The 22,054-nt window shown below is 38.3% G+C and overlaps 1 protein-coding gene and 1 long non-coding RNA gene across 2 annotated transcripts in view; one reads left to right on the forward strand and one right to left on the reverse strand.

Annotated features, from left to right (window-relative positions):
• The window catches only part of LOC116664097, a 430,835-nt gene that overhangs the window by 379,154 nt on the left and 29,627 nt on the right, over window positions 1-22,054 (forward strand). The gene's annotated exons all lie outside the window — the stretch shown is intronic.
• Window positions 1-22,054, reverse strand: part of UNC13C (unc-13 homolog C) — a 638,789-nt gene that overhangs the window by 52,585 nt on the left and 564,150 nt on the right. Inside the window, exons 34-36 of the mRNA XM_032481154.1 lie at window positions 18,337-18,486; window positions 12,056-12,179; window positions 9,689-9,745 (exon numbers count right to left, since the gene is read on the reverse strand). Coding sequence (XP_032337045.1) covers window positions 9,689-9,745; window positions 12,056-12,179; window positions 18,337-18,486 — 331 coding nt within the window. The remainder of the gene's footprint in view (window positions 1-9,688; window positions 9,746-12,055; window positions 12,180-18,336; window positions 18,487-22,054) is intronic.

Genomic DNA, 22,054 nt, shown 5'->3' on the forward strand with positions numbered 1-22,054 from the left:
TGGTGCTATAGAAAAATACAATTCTTGGAAGAAATGATTTTCTGGGATTTAACAATAGCTCGTTCAAATAAGGGAGTCTCTGAAAGAGGCTGTCAGTGCATTACTGCTAGCTTGCAGTAAACTCAGTCTCAGATGTATTTTAATTAATTGGTTTTGATATTGTATCATCTATGTATAAAGATGTATTCATTTTTTAGAAAATTATGATAAATAAATCTGCTATCATAAAAGAACAAAATCTGTTCCAAAAAAATAATTATAAGTTGGGGATACTTAATATATATTACGAAGTTTCAGATGATGAAGTAATATAGAATACATCAAATTGCTGAATAAATACTTGTTTTTTAAAGAATTTTTTTGCCTTTTTTATTTTTTTGTATATATGTATTTTTATTGAAGTATAGTCAGTTTACAATGTTCAATTTTTGGTGTACAGCACAATGCTTCTGTCATACATGAACTACATATATTCATTTTCATATTCTTTTTCACCATAAGTTACTACAAGATGTTGAATGTAGTTCTCTGTGCTATACAGCATGAACTTGTTTATCTATTTTATAAACAGTAGTATCTGCAAATCTCGAATTCCCAATTGAGTCCTTTCCACCCTGATAACCATAAATTTGTTTTCTGTGTATGTCAGCCAGTTTCTGTTTTGTAAATAACTTTTTCTTTTTTAGATTCGACATATAAGTGATATCATATGGTATTTTTCTTTCTGGCTTATTACTTCACTTACAATGACATTCTCCAGGTCCATCCATGTTGTTGCAAATGGCATTATTTTATTAATTTTTATGGCTAAGTAGTATTCCATTGCATAAATATACCACCTCTTCTTTATCCAGTCATCTGTTGATGGACATTTAGGCTGGACATACTTGGTTGTTGTAAATACTGCTGCTATGAACATTGGGGTGCAGGTGTCTTTTTGAATTAATGTTCCCTCTGATACATGCCCAGGAGTGGGACTGCTGGATCATATAGTAAGTCTATTTTTAGTCTTTTGAGGAATCTCCATACCATTTTCCACAATGGCTGCACCAAACTTCATTCCCACCAACAGTGTAGGAGGGTTCCCTTTTCTCCACAGCCTCTCCAGCATTTGTCGTTTGTGGACTTTCGAATGATGGCCATTCTGACTGGTGGGAGGTGATATGTCTTTGTAGTTTTGATTTGCTTTTCTCTGATAATTAGCAATATTAAGCATTTTTTCATGTGCCTATTGGCCATTTATATGTTTTCACTGGAGAATTGCTTGTTTAGTTCTTCTGCCCATTTTTGGATTAGATTTTTTAAGTTATATCAGTTGTTTATATATTCTGGAAATGAAGCCCTTGTCAGTCTCATCTTTTGCAAATACTTTTTCCCATTCCATAGGTTGTCTCTTTGTTTTGCATATGGTTTCCTTTACTGTGCAAAAGGTTGTAAGTTTAATTAGGTCCCAGCTGTTTATTTTTGCTCTTATTTCTATTGCCTGTGTAGACTGCCCTAGGAGAACATTGCTGAGATTTACGTCAGATAACATTTTGCCTGTTTTCTTCTAAGAGGCTTATAGTGTCTTGTCTTATGTTTAGGTCTTTAAGCAATTTTGAGTTAATTTTTGTGTAAGATGTGAGGGAGTATTCTAACTCCACTCACTTACATGCAGCTGTCCAGTTTTCCCAACACCATTTGCTAAAGAGATTGTCTTTTCTCCATTGTATATTCTTGCCTCATTCGTCAAAGATTAATTGACCAAAAGTTTGTGGGTTTATTTCTGGGCTTTCTGTTCTGTTGCATTGATCCATATGTCTGTATTTGTACCAGTACCACACTGTTTTGATTACTGTAGCTGTGTAGTATTTTCTGAAGTCTGAGAGGGTTATTCCTCCAGCTTCATTCTTTTTCTTTAGTAGTGCTTTGGCAATTCTGGGTCTTTTGTGATTCCATATACATTTTAGGATTATTTGTTCTAGTTCTGTGAAAATATCCTGGGCAATTTGACAGGGATCACATTAAATTTGTAGATTCCTTTGGGTAATATGGCCATTTTAACAATACTAATTCTTGCAATCCAAGATCATGGGATGTCTTTCCATTTCTTTAAGTCACCATTGATTTCCTTAGTCAGTGTTTTATAGTTCTCCGCATATGTCTTTCACTTCGTTGGTCAGATTTATTCCAAAGTATTTTATTTTTTTTGATGCAACTTTAAAAGAGCGTTCTTTACTTTCCTTTTATGATATTTCATTGTTAGTGTAAAGAAATGCTACTGATTTCTGTATGTTAATTTTGTATCCTGCTATCTTGCTGAATTCTTTGATTATTTCTAGTAGTTTTTGTGTGGACCTTTTAGGGTTTTCTATATATAGTATCATGTCATCTGCATATAGTGACACTTTTACCTCTTCTTTTCCAATTTGGATCCCTTTTATTTCTCTCTCTTGCCTGATTGCTGTGGCTAGGACTTCCAAGACTATGTTGAATAGGAGTGGTGATAGTGGGCAGTCTTGTCTTGTTCCAGGTTTTAGTGGGAACCTTTTGAGTTTTTCACCACTGAGTATTATGCTGGCTGTAGGTTTGTCATAAATAGCTTTTATTATGTTGAGATATGTTCCTTCTATACCCAGTTAAGAGTTTTGTTTTTGTTTTTGTTTTTTCATGAATGGGGGTTGAATTTTATGTAATGCTTTTTTCTGCATCTATTGAGATGATCATATGATTTTTATCCTTTCTCTTGTTGATGTGGTGTATCAAAATTGATTGATTTTCATACGTTGAACCATCCTTTTGGCCCTGGGATGAAGGGAATATGATCATGGTGTATGATCGTTTTTTAATGTGTTGGTGGATTCTATTTGCTAATGTTTTGTTGAGGATTTTTGCATCTATGTTGATCAATAATATTGGCCTATAGCTTTCTTTTTTGGTAGTGTCTTTGTTTGCCTTTGGTATTAGAGTGATGGTGGCTTCATAGAATAAGTTTGGGAGTATTCCCTCCTCATCAATCTTTTGGAAGAGTTTGAGAAGGATCAGTATGAGCTCTTCTTTGTATGTTTGATAGAATTCCCCAGTGAAGCCATCTGGTCCTGGACTTTTATTTGCAAGGAGGCTTTTTATTGCTGATTCTATTTCACTTCTAGTGATTGATCTGTTGAAATGATCTATTTCTTCTTGATTCAGTTTTGGTGGACTGTATGTTTCTAGAAACTGGTCCATTTCTTCTAAATTGTCAAATGCCATATAGTTGTTGATAGTATTCTCTTACGCTTTTTTGTATTTCGGTGGTGTGTGTTGTAATCTCATTTTCACTTCTTACTTTATCTGTGTGCTCTCTCTTCTTGATGAGCCTGGCTTGAAGTTTATCAATTTTGTTCACTCTTTCAAAAAACCAGCTTGATTTGATTGATTTTTTCCATTATCTTTTAAATGTCTATTTTATTTATTTCCTCCCTGATCTTTATTATTTCTTTCCTTCTGATGACTTAAGGTATGTTTGTTCTTCTTTTTCTAATTCTTTTAGGTGGTAGGTTAGGTTGTTTATTTGAGCCCATTCTTTTTTGAGGAAGGCCTGTATTGCTGTGAACTTCCATCTTAGGACAGCTTTTGCTGCATCCCATAGATTTTGTGTGTTTGTGTTTTCATTGTTCAACTTTTTCCTTCATTTCATCATTGACTCATTGGTTTTTTAGTAGCATGTTGTTTAGCCTCCATGCTGTCCTTTTTTTCTCATTTGTTTTTCTGTGGTTGATTTCTAGTTTCATGCCATTGTGGTCAGAGAAGATGCCTGGAATAATTTCTGTCCTCTTAAATTTGTTGAGGCTTCTTTTGTGCCTGAGTATGTGGTCTCCTAGAAAATGTTCCATGAGCACTTGAAAATAAGGTATATTCTGTTTTTTGAGTATTTATAGTGTCCTAAATTATCAAGCAAGTCCAACTGTTCTGTTGTGTCATTTAGTATCTCCACTGCCTTATTGATTCTCTCTGGAAGACCTGCCCAATGATGTTGGTGGAGTGTTATAATCTCCTACTGTGATTGTATTCTCATCAATTTCTCCCTTTATGTCTATTAGTATTTGTTTTATATATTTGGTGCTCCTGTATTGGGTGCATGTATGTTAATGAGTGTAATATCTTCATCTTGTATTACTCCTTTGATCATTATATAGTGTCCTTCTTTATCTCTCATTATGGCCTTTGTTCTAAAGTCTATTTTGTCTGGTATGAGTTTTAATACTTCCGTTTGCTTGTCATTTCCATTTACATGGAATATCTTTTTCCATCCTCTCACTTTCAGCCTGTGTATGTCCTTCACTCTAAAGTGGGTCACTTGTAGGCAGCATATTACAGGCTTTTGTTTTATTATCCAATCTGCTACTCTATGTCTTTTGATTGGAGCATTTAGCCCATTGATATTTATAGTATTTATTGATAGATGGGTGTTTATTGCCATTTTGAACTTTGTTTTCCAGTTGATTTGGTATTTCTTTTTGTTACCTTCTTTTCCTTTTTGTTTTTCTTTTTGTGGTTTGACAATTTTTTTTTTGTATTAGCTAGGTTTCTTTTTGGTTTTTGTGACTCTATTGTATGCTTTTGATTTGTGGCTACCCTGCTTTTCAGATATGTTAACCACTTACTATAACTGTTTGGTTTAGACTGATAGTCATGTAGGCTCAAACGCATCCTGAAAAGAACAAAGGAAAAAGAAAAAGAAGGAGAAAAAAAAAGAGAGGAAAAAAAAATCTCTATTTTTTTGCTCCCCTCTCCCACCTTTTATGATTTTGATATTCTTTATTTTTATTTATTTTTTACATCTTCATGCTTATTCTCTTGCAATTCACTGCAGTTACTGTATTTCCAATTATGGTTTGCTCATTTCTATAGCTTCCTGTTTCTTTTCTATTTAGAGTAGACCTTTCAGTATTTCTTTTTAGTATACATTTAGTATTGCTGATTCTTTTAGTTTTTGCTTGTCTGTGAAATTCTTGATCTCTCCTTCTACTCTAAAGGATAGTCTGGCCAGATAGAGTATCCTAGGTTGCATGTTTTTCTCATTCAAGACTTGGAATGTATCTTGCCACTCCCTTCTGGCCAGCAGTGTTTGTGTAGAGAAATCAGCTGAAAGCCTTATGGGGGTTCCCTTGTGACTAACTCTCTTGTTTTTCTCTCACTGCCATTAGAATCCTTTCTTCAACTTTGGCCATCTTAATTATAATATGTCTTGGTGTAGGTCTATTTCGGTTCTTCTTACTTCGGACTCTCTGTGCCTCCTTTACTTGGATGTCTGTTTCCTTCTTTAGGTTTGGAAAGTTTTCAGTCGTGGTTTCTTCCAAATACCTTTTCAATCCCCCTTTTCTTCTTCTGGGACCCCTACTGTGTATAGGTTAGCATGCTTTATATTATCCCATAGGTCCCTTATATTGCATTCACTGGTTTTTATTTGCTTTTCTATCTGCTGTTCTGATTGGGTGACTTCTATTATCCTGTCTTCTAGGTCACTTATTTGTTCCTCTGCATTATCTAGTCTGCTTTTGACTGCCTGTAGTTCAGCTCTTCTCTCAGCAATTGAGTTTTCTGTTTTTAATCAGCTCTTCTTTATAGTTTCGATTTCCTTTTTGAAATATTTTGTCTCTATTGATGTTCTCTTGTAGCTACTTTACTGCATTGATCATTCCCTTTTTTGAAGTCATGATCTAGTAGACTATTGAAGTCTATTTCATTGATTGTTCTTTCAGGGGATTTCTCTTGTTCTTTTAATTGGGAGTGGTTCTCCTTCTTCATTTTACTTACATTTCTCTGGCTGTATGGATTTCTCCTAGTCCTGTTTCTGAGCTGTGGCGTGTAGTAGGCAGGGTTGGAGTGCTTCAGTTGGGAAGAATAGGCAGGAGATGTCCTGCAGGCTTACAGAGTACTCTGTTGACACTGCCTTAGCTGCAGGAATGTTGGCTACCTGCTCTAGTGTCCCCAGGTTCTGAGCCCGAGGAACCACCAGTGAAGATCCACCAATGTCAGGTGCTAGAACCCACCATAGCAAGCGTGCAGTCACAAACCTGAATCTGGTGTACCACAGGGTCAGCACAGACCCCAGCCCCGCCTCCACCTATGGTCCAGGGCAGCTTGTTGTAAATACCTGTACTCGCTCCCACTGAGTCAGAATTCTGCTCACTGCCTGTTCATCCCAGAGGTGCGGGTCCGCGAAGAGTTCAGAGAGAGCAAATTTACCTTCTCTGCCTGGGGCTGTAGCAAATTTACCTTCTCTGCCTGTGAAGCTGCAGGGCTGCTTGGTATGGATTCAGCTTTCAGCCCTGCCTCTGTGCAGCAATGATGGCTGTGACCAGGCCCCACCTCTCTTCTTGGAGAACACACCAACAATGGAGCCCACAGAGACAGCATCTATAGCAGTGGCTGTGTTGCATGCATTCCTCCCCACCCCAACAATGGTGCTTTTTATGGGGGTCCCAGGATGTTCTGTTCCACACACACCCCCAACCAGAGCGCACACCACACTCCAGTCCCCTGAGCCTGCCTCTGTGCAGTGGGCTACTGCCCTCTGCCTGGCTCCTCGCTGGTATCCAGCAATCAGTCGCAGCTTCTTCCTGCTGGCTTGTGTCTTAGGGCTGAGGATCGCAGGGACCCTCTGGGCCAGTTTCCCTTAGTTCTGTCTTCAAGGTGGCTGCCACTTTCTCCTCTGAGCCTTGGAAGCTCCGCTTCTGTCCCCGCTGACCTCCTGGCTGGAAAGGGGGTGTCCCAGAGTGGGAGTGTCTTTCTTCCTTTATTGCTCCCTCCCTGCAGAACCAGTCCCATTATCGATTTTGTATTTCAAAGTGAAAAACACTCTGCCAGAGTTTGGTAGGTGTTCTGTGTGACTGAGTGGGTTTATAGATGTAATTCTTGTTGTATTAGTGGGAGAAGGTGAGCTGTGAGTCTCTATTCCATGATCTTGGCACCACCCCTCATAAATACTTGTTTAATGAGTTAATTCTAAGTTATATGCAGATAAGCAATCAGTTTCCCTCATAGTTCTATTTTCCTTGGTCCTGTGTTCTTTTAAGTAAGTTAGGTTTTGTTTTGTTTTTTTTTTTTTTTTTGCTAATATTTCTATTCAGAATTTCTGAATTTATCCATCAGTACAATTATTTCAAATGGCAGTTTTCCTGTGGATGAAATCTGCTTTCAAACTAGTACATGATAACGGTAAAGACCCATGGTTTAACATGAAAAGAAAACAAAACAAAAAAAAAAAATGGAAGTGACACTCTAGTAAAATATGGGTAAACAGCTTTATAAAATTTTCAGTTCTGTATTTCAGTTAGACTTTATTTTTTTACAGAAAAACAGAGAGGGCCTGTTGCTCTATAATTCAAATAATAACTAAAGTGATTCAAAACTAAGTTATTTTTCTCATCACCTATGGATAACAAGATCCTATTGTTAGTCCTTCTGATTATTTCAGTGTTGATAACTCTTTTGGGACATTTTATTCATAATTTGCATTTAGTTTACCATAATCAAAAGAGAATTCACTCAGTTGAAGAAATTTTGAGACTGCAAAAGGACCTAAAGTTTTCTGTGGACTCTGATTTTTCCCACATAGCATGCATATGCCCACTAGGGAAACCTGTCTCTACCCCTACTCATTGTGTGAGCTGGGTGTGACACAATGTGAATAGGGTTGACTGCACCCCTAATTCAGGTATGGGTATGTGAGTTAAGCCAAATGTTTTATGTCCTTCCCTAGGCCACAGAGGTTGGCCTGAGAATGTAATAACTCTTAGTAGAGCTAGCCATGTGGCAGTGGTCTTTGTGCTAGAACTCCTTGCATCAAGGTGGGTGTTCTTTTTGATAGGATTTCAAGTTCAAAACTGTTAGATATAAGCAGGGAATCATCTTACAAACAGGAAGGGAAGTTAGTTTTGACAGTAAGTCAAACAAAGAACAGAGTTGAGAGATAGTGAGTAACTGGGTTCTAACATTGTCTGAGTTCTTAATCAAGCAGTGATGGAAACCAGCGTTATCCCGGGACTATAAAATTTCATGGAGCAATAAATTCCTTCCTTGCTTTTTTAGTCTGGCTTTCCATCACCTGAAACTGAAACAGTTATATCTGATATAACATTCAACTCAGGAAACTGAAGCTAGGGGAGATAGAGTATGTTTCCTGATGTCACACAGATGCCAGACACATGGCCAAGGCTATTTCTTTTGTAATAAGACACTGCTATTTCACCTTCAGGGTTTTGTATGAAAAACTTCAACACTGTATAAATCCATTTCTCAAAGTAGGGACTAGAAATCCCCGGGAGGTAAGAAGAAGGATTAGGAAAGCTACAGAGATCAAAGATCCAAAACAATAGTTTAACAGTAATATCTACCTTCTCCTCTCCCTCTGAACAATCAGTATCATTGAACATGTGTAAGAAACAATTTTATGTGATGGTTATATCTTCTAAATGGACTACTGACTTTTAATTTTTTTCTGATGAACGGGATAGTGTAGGTGATATAATAAGGTACTGAAATTGCAGGGCACCTGTTTTCCCTTAGTAAGTAATTATGCAGTTAGATGGATTATCCTTCCCCTGTGTTGTACACACGCACGTCAATTCCAGTGATACCTAACTCTGAGCTGGGGGAGGAGGCAAGATAGCCCCCTCTATAAGTGGGGGGTGGCAGACTCTTTTCTGTCACCATGCAAAGATAATGCATGTATTACCTCACTTGTCCTCAATAATCTTATGAACCAAGTGCTAACAGTATCTGAATTTTAGAAATGCCAAATTCAAACATTAGAAAGGTTAAAGACTTTGACAAGTCACATAGTTGGAAGCAGTTGAGGTAGAATTTGAACCAAGGGGGGGCTGTATCTGGAACTCATCTCCAGGCTACACTGTATTCTAATAGGAACAAGAACAACATTTATTTCAACTATGGGCATCTTGTTGGCCTGTATGTGTGGTCTATTGACAAATGAATGGAAAAAAAAGTATATACCTACAATAGAATATTATTCAGCCTTTAAAAAGAAGGAAATCTTTTCATATGCTACAACATGGATGGACCTGGAGGACATGACACTGAGTGAGGAAAGCCAGTCACAGAACTCCAGTATGTTTTTTAACCAGTCAAGTTCCTATTCTAGAGGGAAAGAAAATGAGGTTCCCTGCACAACTGCAAAGTCTTGTGGACCTCAAGCAATAATAAAGCAGAGGGTTACTGAGTCAGCAAATCCTTATTACAATGGGGTTGATTATGTTCACAAGCTCAGTGTCTGCTTTGATGAATTCTGTTTTCCCACGTTAGGTTTTGTGCCTTTAAGACTTCTCTACATTGTTACTGGATTTCTGTGAAGCATTCTGTTTTGCCTTTATTCACATAAAGTCAATTTAGTATATAAAAGAAAATATGTTCTCTAATTTACTCCAAAAGCAGTAATGCTGAATGTTACAACACAAACTCAAAAATTCCCAATTGCCCTACCAATTGGAAAATATGAGAAATATGGGGGGAAAAGAAAGCAGTAATATTCAGCCCCTAAATTTTGATTTGACTCATCCTTAAAGCAGACTGTGAGATCACAGACACATATCTTCTGAGTCCCGCCATATTAGAAACCATTACTCATAGGAGAATGGTTTCTTGCTGAGCTATAGTTAGCTCATTACTGTTCACAGACAACTACTGATTTCTTTATTCTTATTACCTTCAGTTTTGATAATTGTCCAAGATCTTTAGCTGCGATGAAAATCATCTGGGGTCCCTAGAGACACACACATAGAAAAGGAGAGAGAAGACTCAGTCATAAGATCTTCAGTAGCAGCAAAGTAGAAATGTGGTCAATAGACAGCGTGCTCCATTTTCCTTGTTATTTCTGTGACTTTTATGCCACGTGCCCATAACTGGTTGATTTTATAAATTGGGTCAAAGGTATCTAGTACTACTGGCAATATAACTGTCCTCACAGGCACCCCACTTCTGGAAGTTCTAGTCTCAGTTACTGAACGGCTCACTGCTATTGTCGCCAGTTTAACGTAGCATAGGGATTATATCAGTGAGCTTTGGCTTGTATTTATTTATTCGTAGCAGAGGCAACTCCTTCACTCCAATCTCTAACCCCCAATACAAAATCTATGCAAAATTTCAAGATACAGAGCTGAAGAAGGTGGAGCTGGTCCTCCTGAAATGCTGTCCAATCTATCAGAGACCTGCCCACTTAACTCTTCCCTCAGCCTGAGGTTTTCCCTGGAACCCAAAGGCCCTGAGGAGAGCTACAAAAACATCAGAATAAAGGAGTATCCTGGAATATGTTCACAGTAAGGGAAACCAGCTATTCTGCAGTAGTATTCTCCAGTTTTCCAGTGGAGCGTGCGTGTTCACTGGGAAACCCATACTCGGAGAACTCAACGCTTGAGAGCACTGAGGTGACGGTAAACTCCCCTAGGGAAGACCTTATATCAAAAAATATAATGTCATGCATAGCATTTCTGCTCTAACATGACGTGTACTCTTGAACCTCATCTTCTATAAAACTGTGCCATAGAAAGAGGGGGGTTTATGGGGAAAATAGTGGTGGGCAGCACAGTGTCCATGCAGTTTTGTTACCGAAGAACTATCAGAAACAGTACGTGCTTCTTTGGGAGATGGCGTGGACAGCTCACAGGGAGCTCAGTGGGATGGCGGCTGGCTTGAGGGTTACTGAAAAACGCAAAAAACCCCAACCAACCAACAGTGAAACAATGGAGTGCTACTGTGGGCTGAGACAGCGCGGCCACAAGTGGAGTTCTGAGCACAGCGGGAGGGTGGCCTGCCACATATGAGCCACGCAGGGTGCATCTTTCAGGATAAAAGGCTTATGTGCAAGTATGCCTTCCCCCTCTTTTTTATCTTTTTAAAAAATGAGGATGAAAGGGTTCCTGCTTGTGTAGTAGCCAAACTGAGTGGTCTTTCCCTTTCTGCTGAAGCTTACAGCTCTTCTGTTACATTCTCAATCCTCTCACCTAGGAAAACTTGTAAAGCAACCCAACCTCCAGACTGCATGAACATCACCAATTAAGTGATAGCTAACGGTATTATAGAAAGGCCTTACGTATTGTAGCAGAAGAAGGTGTGTGTGTGTTTCTGTATGTGATTTGCTTACCCACAGGCGTAGGCTATAAGATTATACCACACGCTCATGGCGTGAGGCAAAACTCAAAGTAATTTATATTTTCTTGTTAAAGTCACTGTCTGGCAGTAAATCAACAAAAACATGTATCTGCTTCTTGGAACACTTCGCAAGAAAATATTTTCTGTATGATTTCACTGGATAGATAGAAACTGAGTGTGCATGATAGTGCCACTTTGTATTTCAGGTTTAGTTTCTGTTTACTCATCATGTATATCACCCTGTGTTCCTCAGTCACAGAAAAAAGTGATCCCGTAGCAGGCACTTGTTACGGTTACTTCTTGCCTTGCTTGGCTCAGGATTGGTGAACTACGACTGCTGGACAGTGTATCCACTTGACCACTGTCTAACTTTGCTGGCAATTGTGTTTTCTGTTTTTTTCCTATTTTACTGTGTATGATACAATCATGTTTTTCAAATTCACTAAAAGATGTCTCCTATGTTAACCTCTAAGTGGGAAGGCAACAGATAAAAGCAAAAGGGAAAGGTGAAAACAATTCTAGATAGCTGTGTTGGATTTATCTTCTTTAACTGGAAAATTGCAGAAAGAAACACAGCAGGAATATTCAATCCTAAATCCATTTTCCTGGGGGTTTATAGTAAAAATAAATGAAAAAATTATATGTCTAGACCAGATAACCCTAAAGGCAAACTTTAATACATTTTTTTTCAAGAGGTGAAGTTTGAAATGTCAAGTAAGTGTGAAGTTTGACTACTGTTGTGGCAATTTAAAATGGATTTGTTTAAGGAAATGGCACTGGAATGATCACTGCTAAGACACTGTATGAACTCTTTTTTCCAAAATGAATTTAATTACAATTTCGTCTGGATCAAAACCATGCACTTAAGCAGAAAACAATTAGATGGGATACTGAAGGTATTACAAACGTTCGTTTAAATACTTACTGTTTGATCCGTCAGAGGAGGGAGAACAATTTGTTTTTCTACTTTGTTAAGAACTAGCTTCCATAGCTCTTTCAACACTCGCTTCAGGACTGTTTTCTCACAGATTTTTGCTGAGAGACTTAATCTGGAACACAGTAAGATGCATACTCACTCATAAGTCTCTTCTCAAGCTATTATCTTATTTCATTGATCAGAAATTCACATTTTTCAATACTGAGATTCAAATACCTGAATAGGCCTTTATAAATTTCAGATGCTCAATTTCATTTGCTAAAGAAATATCTAATATCAAAAATTGATTTAATCATATTATACATTAGATAATTCACTCTTTGGTAGAAAATAAATTCAAAGTTATGTGTTTTCTTAAATTGCTTTCTAAACTGACATCAAGGCCCCCAAAATACATGGTTTTGACCTACATTCCTGACTTGTATTTACTCCAGGCTAAACCCCAAAGAAACACATTTTCATAATGACCTGGCACTGGACCAATGTAACAACATGGCAAACATGCATATAATTTCACTCAAGAGCCAAAATTTATCAATCTTATTTATAACACCACGTAAGTTTAAGGTGCACAAGATAATAATCTGATACATGTACCTATTATGAAATGATCACTATGGTAAGTTCAGTTTAAATCCATCACCTCACAGTAAACATTTTTTGTCTGGTGATGATAAGAACTTTCAAGATCTACTTTGAGCAGTTTTCAGATATACAATATAGTATTGTTACCTAGAGTTACTACATATACTGTATATATGCTGTGCATTACAGCCTCAGAACTTATTTATCTTGTAACTGGAAGTTTGTACATTTTGATCCCCTTCACCTGTTTCCAGCAACCACAAATTTGTTCTTTCTCTGAGTCGTTTTTTTAGGTTCCCAATTTACCAATTTTAATAGGCTTAAGGGATTTCTTACAAATTCTTCTCATGGTGAGATAATGGTGGTAACATCATCAAACATTTCTGTAACACTTTGGTTTAGAAATCTCTTCTGCAGATATTTCTCATTTATTAGTATGTCCATTTTAGAAATCAAAAATCAGCTCAGAGAGGTGGGGGAACTTGTCTAAGGAATGAAGCTAGTGAGTAAGGACTGAGATCCAGTGTCTCATCCCGTGCCCCCATGCTGCCCTTGGTAACGCGCTTGTGTGTGAAGACCCAGCAGGACACACAGGCACAGTGCTGCATACAGACCTGCGGGATGTAGCCTATGACACTGAACTCTTTTGCGCCTCCTTTAATAAGAGTTAATCCCAGAGGGCCCAAAGTGGGTCATATTATTGCAGGCTAGCCTCATGGAGTCATACTAAACTTCTGCTAAGTACTCTTACTTCTGGACTAAAATTATAAATTAGGTCCTGGTTCTAATAGAGAAAGGATTGACTTTTAAATATTCACATACGTATCATTGATGTTAACATTTAAGTAAGTAATACTTAAAAGGCATGTGATGTGTGAGGGGCAGAGAGAGAGATCCTACCGCGTTTCCAAACAGAAGTATTCCTCCTAACTTTGCTGTACATACGTACCTAATATCTAAAGTGACCTCCTCTGGATGAAGAGGAGAGGTGGGGGCCCCTGAAGCATAGCTGGGGAATCTGTAGCCCCACGATTTTGGAAACCATTGTTCCAACGTGGTATTCCTAGCTTGCTGGTAGATACTATATGGACATAGGGTAGGAACGAGGTGACTGGTCATGACAGCAGAACCTTTCCTTGGAGAAATTCCTAGGATGATCTGAGATACAACAAATCTGCCAATTTTGCAGCAGATGTGTAATTTCCATTTGCAAAAGGTCTGGGTTTAAAAATTGATCTTGATTTTATGGCCAGCTCACATCCTTCGCGTGCTAAATAACCCTGTTTAAACTGGAACGGAACCAATAGGAATAAAATCGTTGACCTGTTTGCAGCTCAGCATGGGATTTCTGCTAGCTGGAAATGGACTTTATAGCTTGTTTTATAGAGTCATGACGTCTTGGCAGAGAAAATGAAGCATAAAGAAATACGATGTTTTATTTAGGGAGGCTACACAGAGAGAGCCTATACATAAATAATGTAAGAATTTTTAAGGGGATTGTCTCAAAACCACCCTGAAGATTTTTGGCCTCTTTAAATAACAGAAAAGAGGGGGCAATCTAGCTACTGCTTCCTTAATTTGGATTAACCCACTTAATAATGCAAACTGAACAACATACATTTTGGAATTTGAGCTCTATCTGTTTTGGCTAACCACTCAACCGATTAACCAGACAATTTTCAAACGCCACGTATACTTGCTGGCAATAGAGGGTTCCTGTCATACACTTGATCCTATTCTCATGAAAATCTATTTGGCTGTTTTCCCTCCCCGTGGCGTGCCCACCCCTCGTTACTGTACATCCAAACCCTACATGTGTTTAAGGAAGACCCAACCCCACTGACCTTTCTCCTGGTCATCTGAACGGGAGATTATTTTACACCTTACTGTGTTCATTTGTTGTACTTTTCTTATTATTTTTTCTTTCTAAACTGTTAACTTCTTGAGAACAGAATTAATACCTAGCTTTTCAAAATGTGTCCTAACAAGTGGCTTTATGGTTATGCATTCTATATTACCCTGAAAATTTCCACAACTAGCAATGCTTCATATAATCTCTCTCCAAAAATTTTAAATCTCTTTCATCAATTTTTAAAGCTCACTGACGTTTTTCTATTTTTATATATTGTCTCTTTCTGCTAAGAATTAAGAGGAAATTACATATATGATGATAGAATAAAGTACAATTAGAAAATTAAGACTGAGTTAAAAAAGAATCTAAATGTACTGAAAACAAGGGCCGATCCACTTTATAGATTAGATGGTGAAGTAGGGTCAAGGTCCCTCAACGAGTAGACAGCAGTAGGAGGATAACTTCAAACTTCCTGTATGTCCCACAGCTTCTGTTACAGTACATGCAAAAATAAGTAATTTTGCTAATGATAAATGACGTGACTCCAAACTGCTGGCTTCTACTCCAAAAGCAGAAGGCATTCCAGTAGGAGTTTTAAGAGGATCGGGACTGCTCGGTCCTGCTCTCCATTCACATCACATTTACACCCTAATGGTAGTGTGTTGGTGTGATTCAGTTCTGTCTGTTCCATAGAAAACAGCTGTATAAGAGGACAGCAATTCCAAGGGCTTCTACAGGAAATGAGGTGGTTAAGAGTCTCCATTAAGAAACTAAAGATATAAAGAAGGCTTCCTCTCTCTTCTTCCTTTCTTCTACTTTCTCCTTCTACGTCACTTGCCTTCCTACCTCCTGCCAAGCCACCCAATTACCTATTCACCTACCTTCCAGGTATTTCCTCATAGTGAGCAGAAAATAAGATTTAACTTTTCTACCAAATACTGAAATTAAAGTGGTAAGAACATTAGTTTTACTTACGCAGTAAGCTTATAAGCCGAGGGAAATGGAATTAGAGTAGAAGTCACACATACATGCAGAGGTTCTCCTCCCTGATTCCTTCTTTGCTGTCCTCACCTTTAAAGAAAGGCACTGTATCCTTCTTATTTATCTTGGTCTCTTTGGTATTAACTAATTTGCCACAACAGTATTAAATGGGGTAATATATGTAAACTATCAAGTAGCTCCCCGGTCCGTTGGTAGGTATTCAAAATTATTTTTTGCTTTTCTACCTTTAGTTCTGGTTTTATCATTTTTCTTTTTCTCTCTATCTTTCATATTGAAGTACCGTCAGTTACAGTGTGTCAATTTCTGGTGTGCAGCACAATGTCCCAGTCATGCATATACATACAGGTATTCATTTTTATATTCTTTTTCATTAAAGGTTACTACAAGATATGGAACATAGTTCCCTGTGCTATACACCAGAAACTTCTTTTTAATATCTATTTGTACATATAGTGGCTAACATCTGTAAACTCAAACTCCCAAATTTATCCATTCCCACCCCCTTTGCCTGGTAACCATAAGACTGTTTACTATGCCTGTAAATCTGTTTCTGTTTTGTGGATGAGTTCATAGTGTCTTTTTAAAAAACTTTTTTTAGAATCCACATATGAGTGATATCATATGGTATTTTTCTTTCTTTTTCTGGCTTATTTCACGTACAGTGACAATCTCTAGGTCCATCTACCTTGCTGCAAATGGCATTAGTTTATTCTTTTTTATGGCTGAGTAGTATATTCCATTGTATAAATATATCACAACTTCTTTATCCAGTCATCTGTCGATGGGTGTTTAGATTGCTTCCATGCCTTGGCTATTGTCTGTAGTGCTGCTGTGAACATTGGGGTGCTTGTATCTATTCAAATTAGAGTTCCTTCCAGATATGTACCCAGAAGTGGGATTACTGAATCATATGGTAAATCTATTTTTATGTTTTTGAGGAATCTCCATTCTGTTTTCCATAATGGCTGCACCAAACTACATCCCCACCAACAGTGTAGGAGGGTTCTCTTTTCTCCGCATCCTCTCCAGCATTTTATGTTTGTGGCCTTTTGAATGATGGCCATTCTGACTGGTGTGAGGTGATACCTCATTGTAGTTTTGATTTGCATTTCTCTGATAATGAGCGATATTGAGCATTTTTTCATGTGCCTATTGGCCATTTGTAAGTTTTCACTGGAGAATTGCTTGTCTAGGTCTTTTTCCCATTTATGGATTGAGTTTTTTTTTCTTATATTCTGGACATTAAGCCTTTGTCAGTTGCATCATTTGTAAATATTTTCTCCCATTCCATAGGTGGTTGTTTTGGTTTGCCTACGGCTTCCTTTGCTGTACAAAAGCTTATACATTTAATTAGGTCCCATTTGTTTATTTTTGCTCTTACCTCTATTGCCTGGGAAGACTGCCCTAGGAGAACATTGCTAAGATTTATGTCAGAATGCTTTACCTATATTTTCTTCTAGGAGATTTATAGTGTCTTGTCTTACATTTAAGTCTTTAAACCATTTTGAGTTTACTTTTGTGTATGGAGTGAGGGTGTGTTCTAAGTTCACTGATTTACATGCAGCTGTCCAGTTTTCCCAATACCACTTGCTGAAGAGACTGTCTTTTCTCCATTGTATATTCTTGCCTCCTTTGTCGAAGATTAATTGACCAAAAGTTTGTGGGTGTATTTCTGGCCACTCTATTCTGTTCCATTGATCTATATATGTTTTTATGCCAATACCATGCTGTCTTGATTTCTTATTAGCTCTATAGTATTGTCTGAAGTCTGGGAGGGACATTTGTCCAGCATCATTCTTTTTCTTCAGTATTGCTTTTGCAATTCTGGCTCTTTTGTGATTCCATATAAATTGTAGGGTTGTTTGTTCTAGTTCTGTGACAAATGTCCTGGGTAATTTGATAGGGATCACATTTAATCTGTACATGGCCTTGAGCAGTATGGCCGTTTTAGTGATATTGATTCTTTCAAAGAGCATGGGCTATCTTTCCATTTCTTTAAGTCATCTTTAATTTCTTTAATCAACGTTTTGTAGTTCTCCATGTGTAAGTCTTTTACCTCCTTGGTCAGATCAGTTCTGGTTTTAAGTGTCACTATTTAAGAAATCATACCTCTTGCTTTAGATCAATGGTTCCCTATTGTGGACACATTTTGAAATATAGGTGTCTGGACCCTACTCATAACTTAGAAATTTAGTATTTCTAAGAGGAAGAGTGAAGAGAGGTGTAAACAAACAAAACTTTCTGGTTAAGAACACTGTCTTACTTGGTCATGAGGCCTCCATGCCACCCACTCCCACCACTACTGGACTGTAATTTCCATGGAGTCTGGGACTCTGACTCTGTGTTATCACTGTCCAGGGCTCAGGCTAGAGTTTGATACAGATGGATACTCAGTAAATAAGTTACTGAAGGTGGAGTTGGGCAGCAATCTACTTGCCTCTGAGCTGAATTAATTCTGGTCACATTTTGCCATTGTCTTCTTCAGCAGGTTTTTGACATGAACTTAGATATTCTGGACTCAGCTCAGTTTTTCCGTATGTCCAAGAAGTTATCTGAGAACTATGAAATCTTAAATCTCTCTCTGCCTCAGAAGAGCAACCTCCTTAATTAGCAATATTTATTTTCTCTCCAGTTTTCCTTTTCCGTACAGTCAGTCCCTCTCTTTTCCCGTCTAGTAATTAGTTAAGCATTTTGCTTCTTTTAATGAATTGATCTATTTCTGCAGCTCTTTTAAAGCCATCCTACATAGTAGAAAACCTTTTTCCCTCTCAAATCCGTATCAGTCAAATTTAGGGTAGTGAGTAAAGAGAAAACTGGGCAGAATACTTACGTTTTGTCCAAGAAGTCCATGAGCGGTCGTAATACCACCTCTGCGTCCATTGCAGCACTGTTCTTATTAGATGTGGTATTTCCATTGGCTCTCATCTGATTTAGTTCAAAACTCATCTGTTTTATGCACTCTTCAATGATAAGCTGGAAACTAAAAATAAGGAATAAAAATTCTAAAATAAAAGCAAACATGTGTGGCTTCCTTTGCCTGTGTCTGTTAAATTCAGCCCCCCCAGGAGTTGGATCTGTTTCCAGTGGTGTGATTTCCTTTGCTCATTAGTTTTCAAACTTACTGTTCAGCTGCAAAAATTGTGTTGTAATGGAAGCTTACCTGGAATCCTTATATGTAAAGTAGATAAAAATGATGCTTTTCAGGTTGAGTTAATTTAAGTTAGGGGTTTGTTTGGCCTCATCTCTTACAGTAATCACTGAGATGTTTTTCTGAGCATTGTTGGAAAACTGACTATCTGGGTACAGCCTCTTCACTTGGCTTCTGGGACTCCACACCCTCTTGGCTTTCCAGCCTCACTGGCTGCTCCTTCTCAATTGTCTAACTTCTAACCATTGGAATAGGGTTGCCAGACTTAGCAAATTAAAACTCAGGATGCCCAGGCAATTTTAATTTCAGATAGTGAATATTTTTTAGTGTAAATTTGAGACAAAGTTAAGTAAACATTGTCCATTTTTATCTGAAGTTAAAATTTAATTGGGCATATGCTATATTTTATCTGACAACCCTACATTGGCAATCCTACCTCTAGGCTCCATCTTTGGACCACTCCACTTTACCATCATAAATCACTTCCTTGGCCACCATATCTAGTCTCATGGTTGACCAAATATACATCTACAGAGGTGATTTCTAGTCTGAAATCCAGACCATTATATTAAACTGCCTATGTACCCTTTTACTTAAAAGTCTAATGAATTCTTCTCATACTCAACATCCAATCTATCAGCAAACCTTTATAAAGTATATTAAGTGTGAGGATCTATTATGGATCCACAAAGCTACTGTAGACCAACCCACTATTACCTTTAACCTCAACTTGTGCAATAATTTCCTACATTGTCTCTCTGTTCAACACTCTACAGGTGTCTTTTAAGATAGAAACCAGATCATGCTCCTCTCTTGCTGAAAATCTTCAATGGCTTTGAGATCCACTTAAAACAAAACCTAGAATGTATTTCATGGACTTAATTACATGCCAATATATTTTGGCCCTGGAAACCTCTCTGATGTCATTTCTCACCATTCCTCCCTCCCCTTCATTGCAGTCCAGCCACAGTCATCTTCTTGGTGTTCTTAGAATTCTCTGAGGACACTTATCTCATGACCACTATTAGGTCTTCTCCTCCATGCAGTTTCTCATGGGTGTCTCCATCCCTTACTTATTACAGTCATAAGCCAAAGGTCACCTCCTCAGAAAAGTCCTTACTAAACACTCAACCTGAAATGACATTCCTATCCTTCTCCATTTCCTCACAGTTCTTTATCGCATTCTTCATTATTTGACACATTATATAGTTTTTGTTTATTTTTCTGGCTCTTGGTCCAATAGAATGTAAGTTCTATGAGGGAAGGACCTTTTTCCCTCCAGTGCTGCACACCCACAGCATGAGATCCTCAGGAAGCACTGGCTGCATGTACCAATGGACCATCCTTGGTCCGCCCACCCCCACTCTGCCTCACCACTCTAAAGACTTAACCCAGCCTGTGGAGAGTAACCCTCGGTATTACTGTGTTCATTCTTCACATCCTCTACACCAGTTTTGGTGGTTCTTACCTAAGCAGCATCCAATAGTAAGAGATTTAAATAGCAGAGAGCCACTTTGCCTCGCCACCATCCCTCCATGCGGTCTGTTAACTTTCATACTTCCAACAACAGGGGTAATTAGAATATATGTGCAGGCTGGCAAGAAAAAAGCCAAGGAGGAGAATGGGGGTAAATGAAAACTTGTGAAATGATCACATCATGGGAACAGTGAGAAGGAAGGAGTTCATTTCAGTGCTGCAGCCAAGTCAGTCCCCTTCCTCTTCTTCCTCCACACACAGTGATTGCACAGAATGTGTTATCTGAGAAGGATCCAAGTGCATTAATTCCTCCTACTTTATACAGAAGTTTAGGAAGTATCACTATAGAATGCTTTCATTATTCATTAAATAGAAAGAATATAAATATCAGTGCTTGCCTGCATGCTACAAATATTTAATTAGTACTTCCTGTGTGCCAGTCTCAGTTACGAGGGCTGAGGATGCGTCAATGAACAAACCAGAAAATTACTTGTTCTTACGGCACACAGGAGACCTTTTATTTTCAAATTGACATTAAGAAAATATTTTAGTCTGTTGTAAAATGTTTAATTTGTCTAGGTTTTGGATGAGAAATCCTTGATATATTTTAAATTATCACAACTTGGGTGTTTTTCTTGTTCCCAGTGTAGCAGGTTTATAAATATACTGGTCCCTATTTTTGAGCATATCGTCAAGGCCTGATTCTTCTTCTACGTCATGTTTTGCCTGTTTCCATCTTTGGCTCCTGACTTCTCTGTGGCTGTCCTCACTGGTGATACCACCATTCCTGCCCTTCCGTATCCGGCTCCTTGATGCTTGGGTCTCAGTTTGCCCTGTGGAGGTGGCTGATTCCTTGGCTCTCTGCATAGTTCTCTCACTGGCCAGAATATCCTGTTTCAGGCTTAGGTTTCAAGGAGGCTGAGTGTCTGACCACTGGGCTTTTTTTCTGGCTGGATCTGCCTTTGGACTTTTGTCCGGGAGTGGCTGTAGGGTAGGGTGGCAGTGGGGATAGTGCAGAAGGTGACAAGGGGGTGGTGGTGGTAGATACTTGGGACAATAGAAAAGTAAATAATGTTGGAACATTTGAATGAGGGGATTTCCCTCTGAGGCAGCAGTGACCCTGCTGACTGTAGTAATACTCACCTGTGAAATAGCTACTTTTCTGTGGACTGATTCTCAAATCAGTGTACTAGGGGGAAGATAGACCAAGCAGAAAGTATGATATCCACAATCCAAAAATGTGCAAACAGGTTCCTACAACAGACCCGTCTGGTAGGCACCCCCCAGAAGCCAGCTGTGTGTGTGGGATCAGGCAGGTGGAGGAAGGACTACTGGAGACTAAAATACGGTGCCATTCCACCTTAGCATTAATCCCGGGTGAAGCAACACCTGCATTTCATCTAAAAATCACTTCTGTCTGCCAGTTTTTGGCAAATCCACCTAGAAAGTCTTTTTTTCTATCCATGTTTTCTTGGTGGAAAGTTTTTACTAATCAGCAAGACCAGTTAATAATGCCAGACTCCGTGAGCACTCAAGAAGCCTAACACAAACAGAATATTTTCTATGAAATGTTCCTAAATTTTTTCTTTACTTAATTCAGCCAGCTGCTGGCACCAAAGCTATCATTAAAACTGCAAAATATGTGCATAAGCAGAAACCTAAGTGGTGCAGGTTTTGAAAATTTTAAGAACATCTTTAAGATAACCCTGAGATTTTGTCAGTGAGTCTCAGTTCCCAGGTAGTTGCCCTGTGAGTGTATCAGGAACCCGGGCTTCAGATGTTTGCTTTGGCTCTGCCCAGCTTTCCTGAAAAATCATCCTATCAGCTACATAAAGTAGAATAATTTAATTGTGGATTTTAATAACAGCAGATGAAAGGGATTTGGGGCAATTAATTATGCACTTAATTTTAAAATTCTAGACTG

Source organism: Camelus ferus, chromosome 6, assembly GCF_009834535.1.
Source record: "Camelus ferus isolate YT-003-E chromosome 6, BCGSAC_Cfer_1.0, whole genome shotgun sequence".
In the NCBI taxonomy this organism is placed as follows: domain Eukaryota; kingdom Metazoa; phylum Chordata; class Mammalia; order Artiodactyla; family Camelidae; genus Camelus; species Camelus ferus.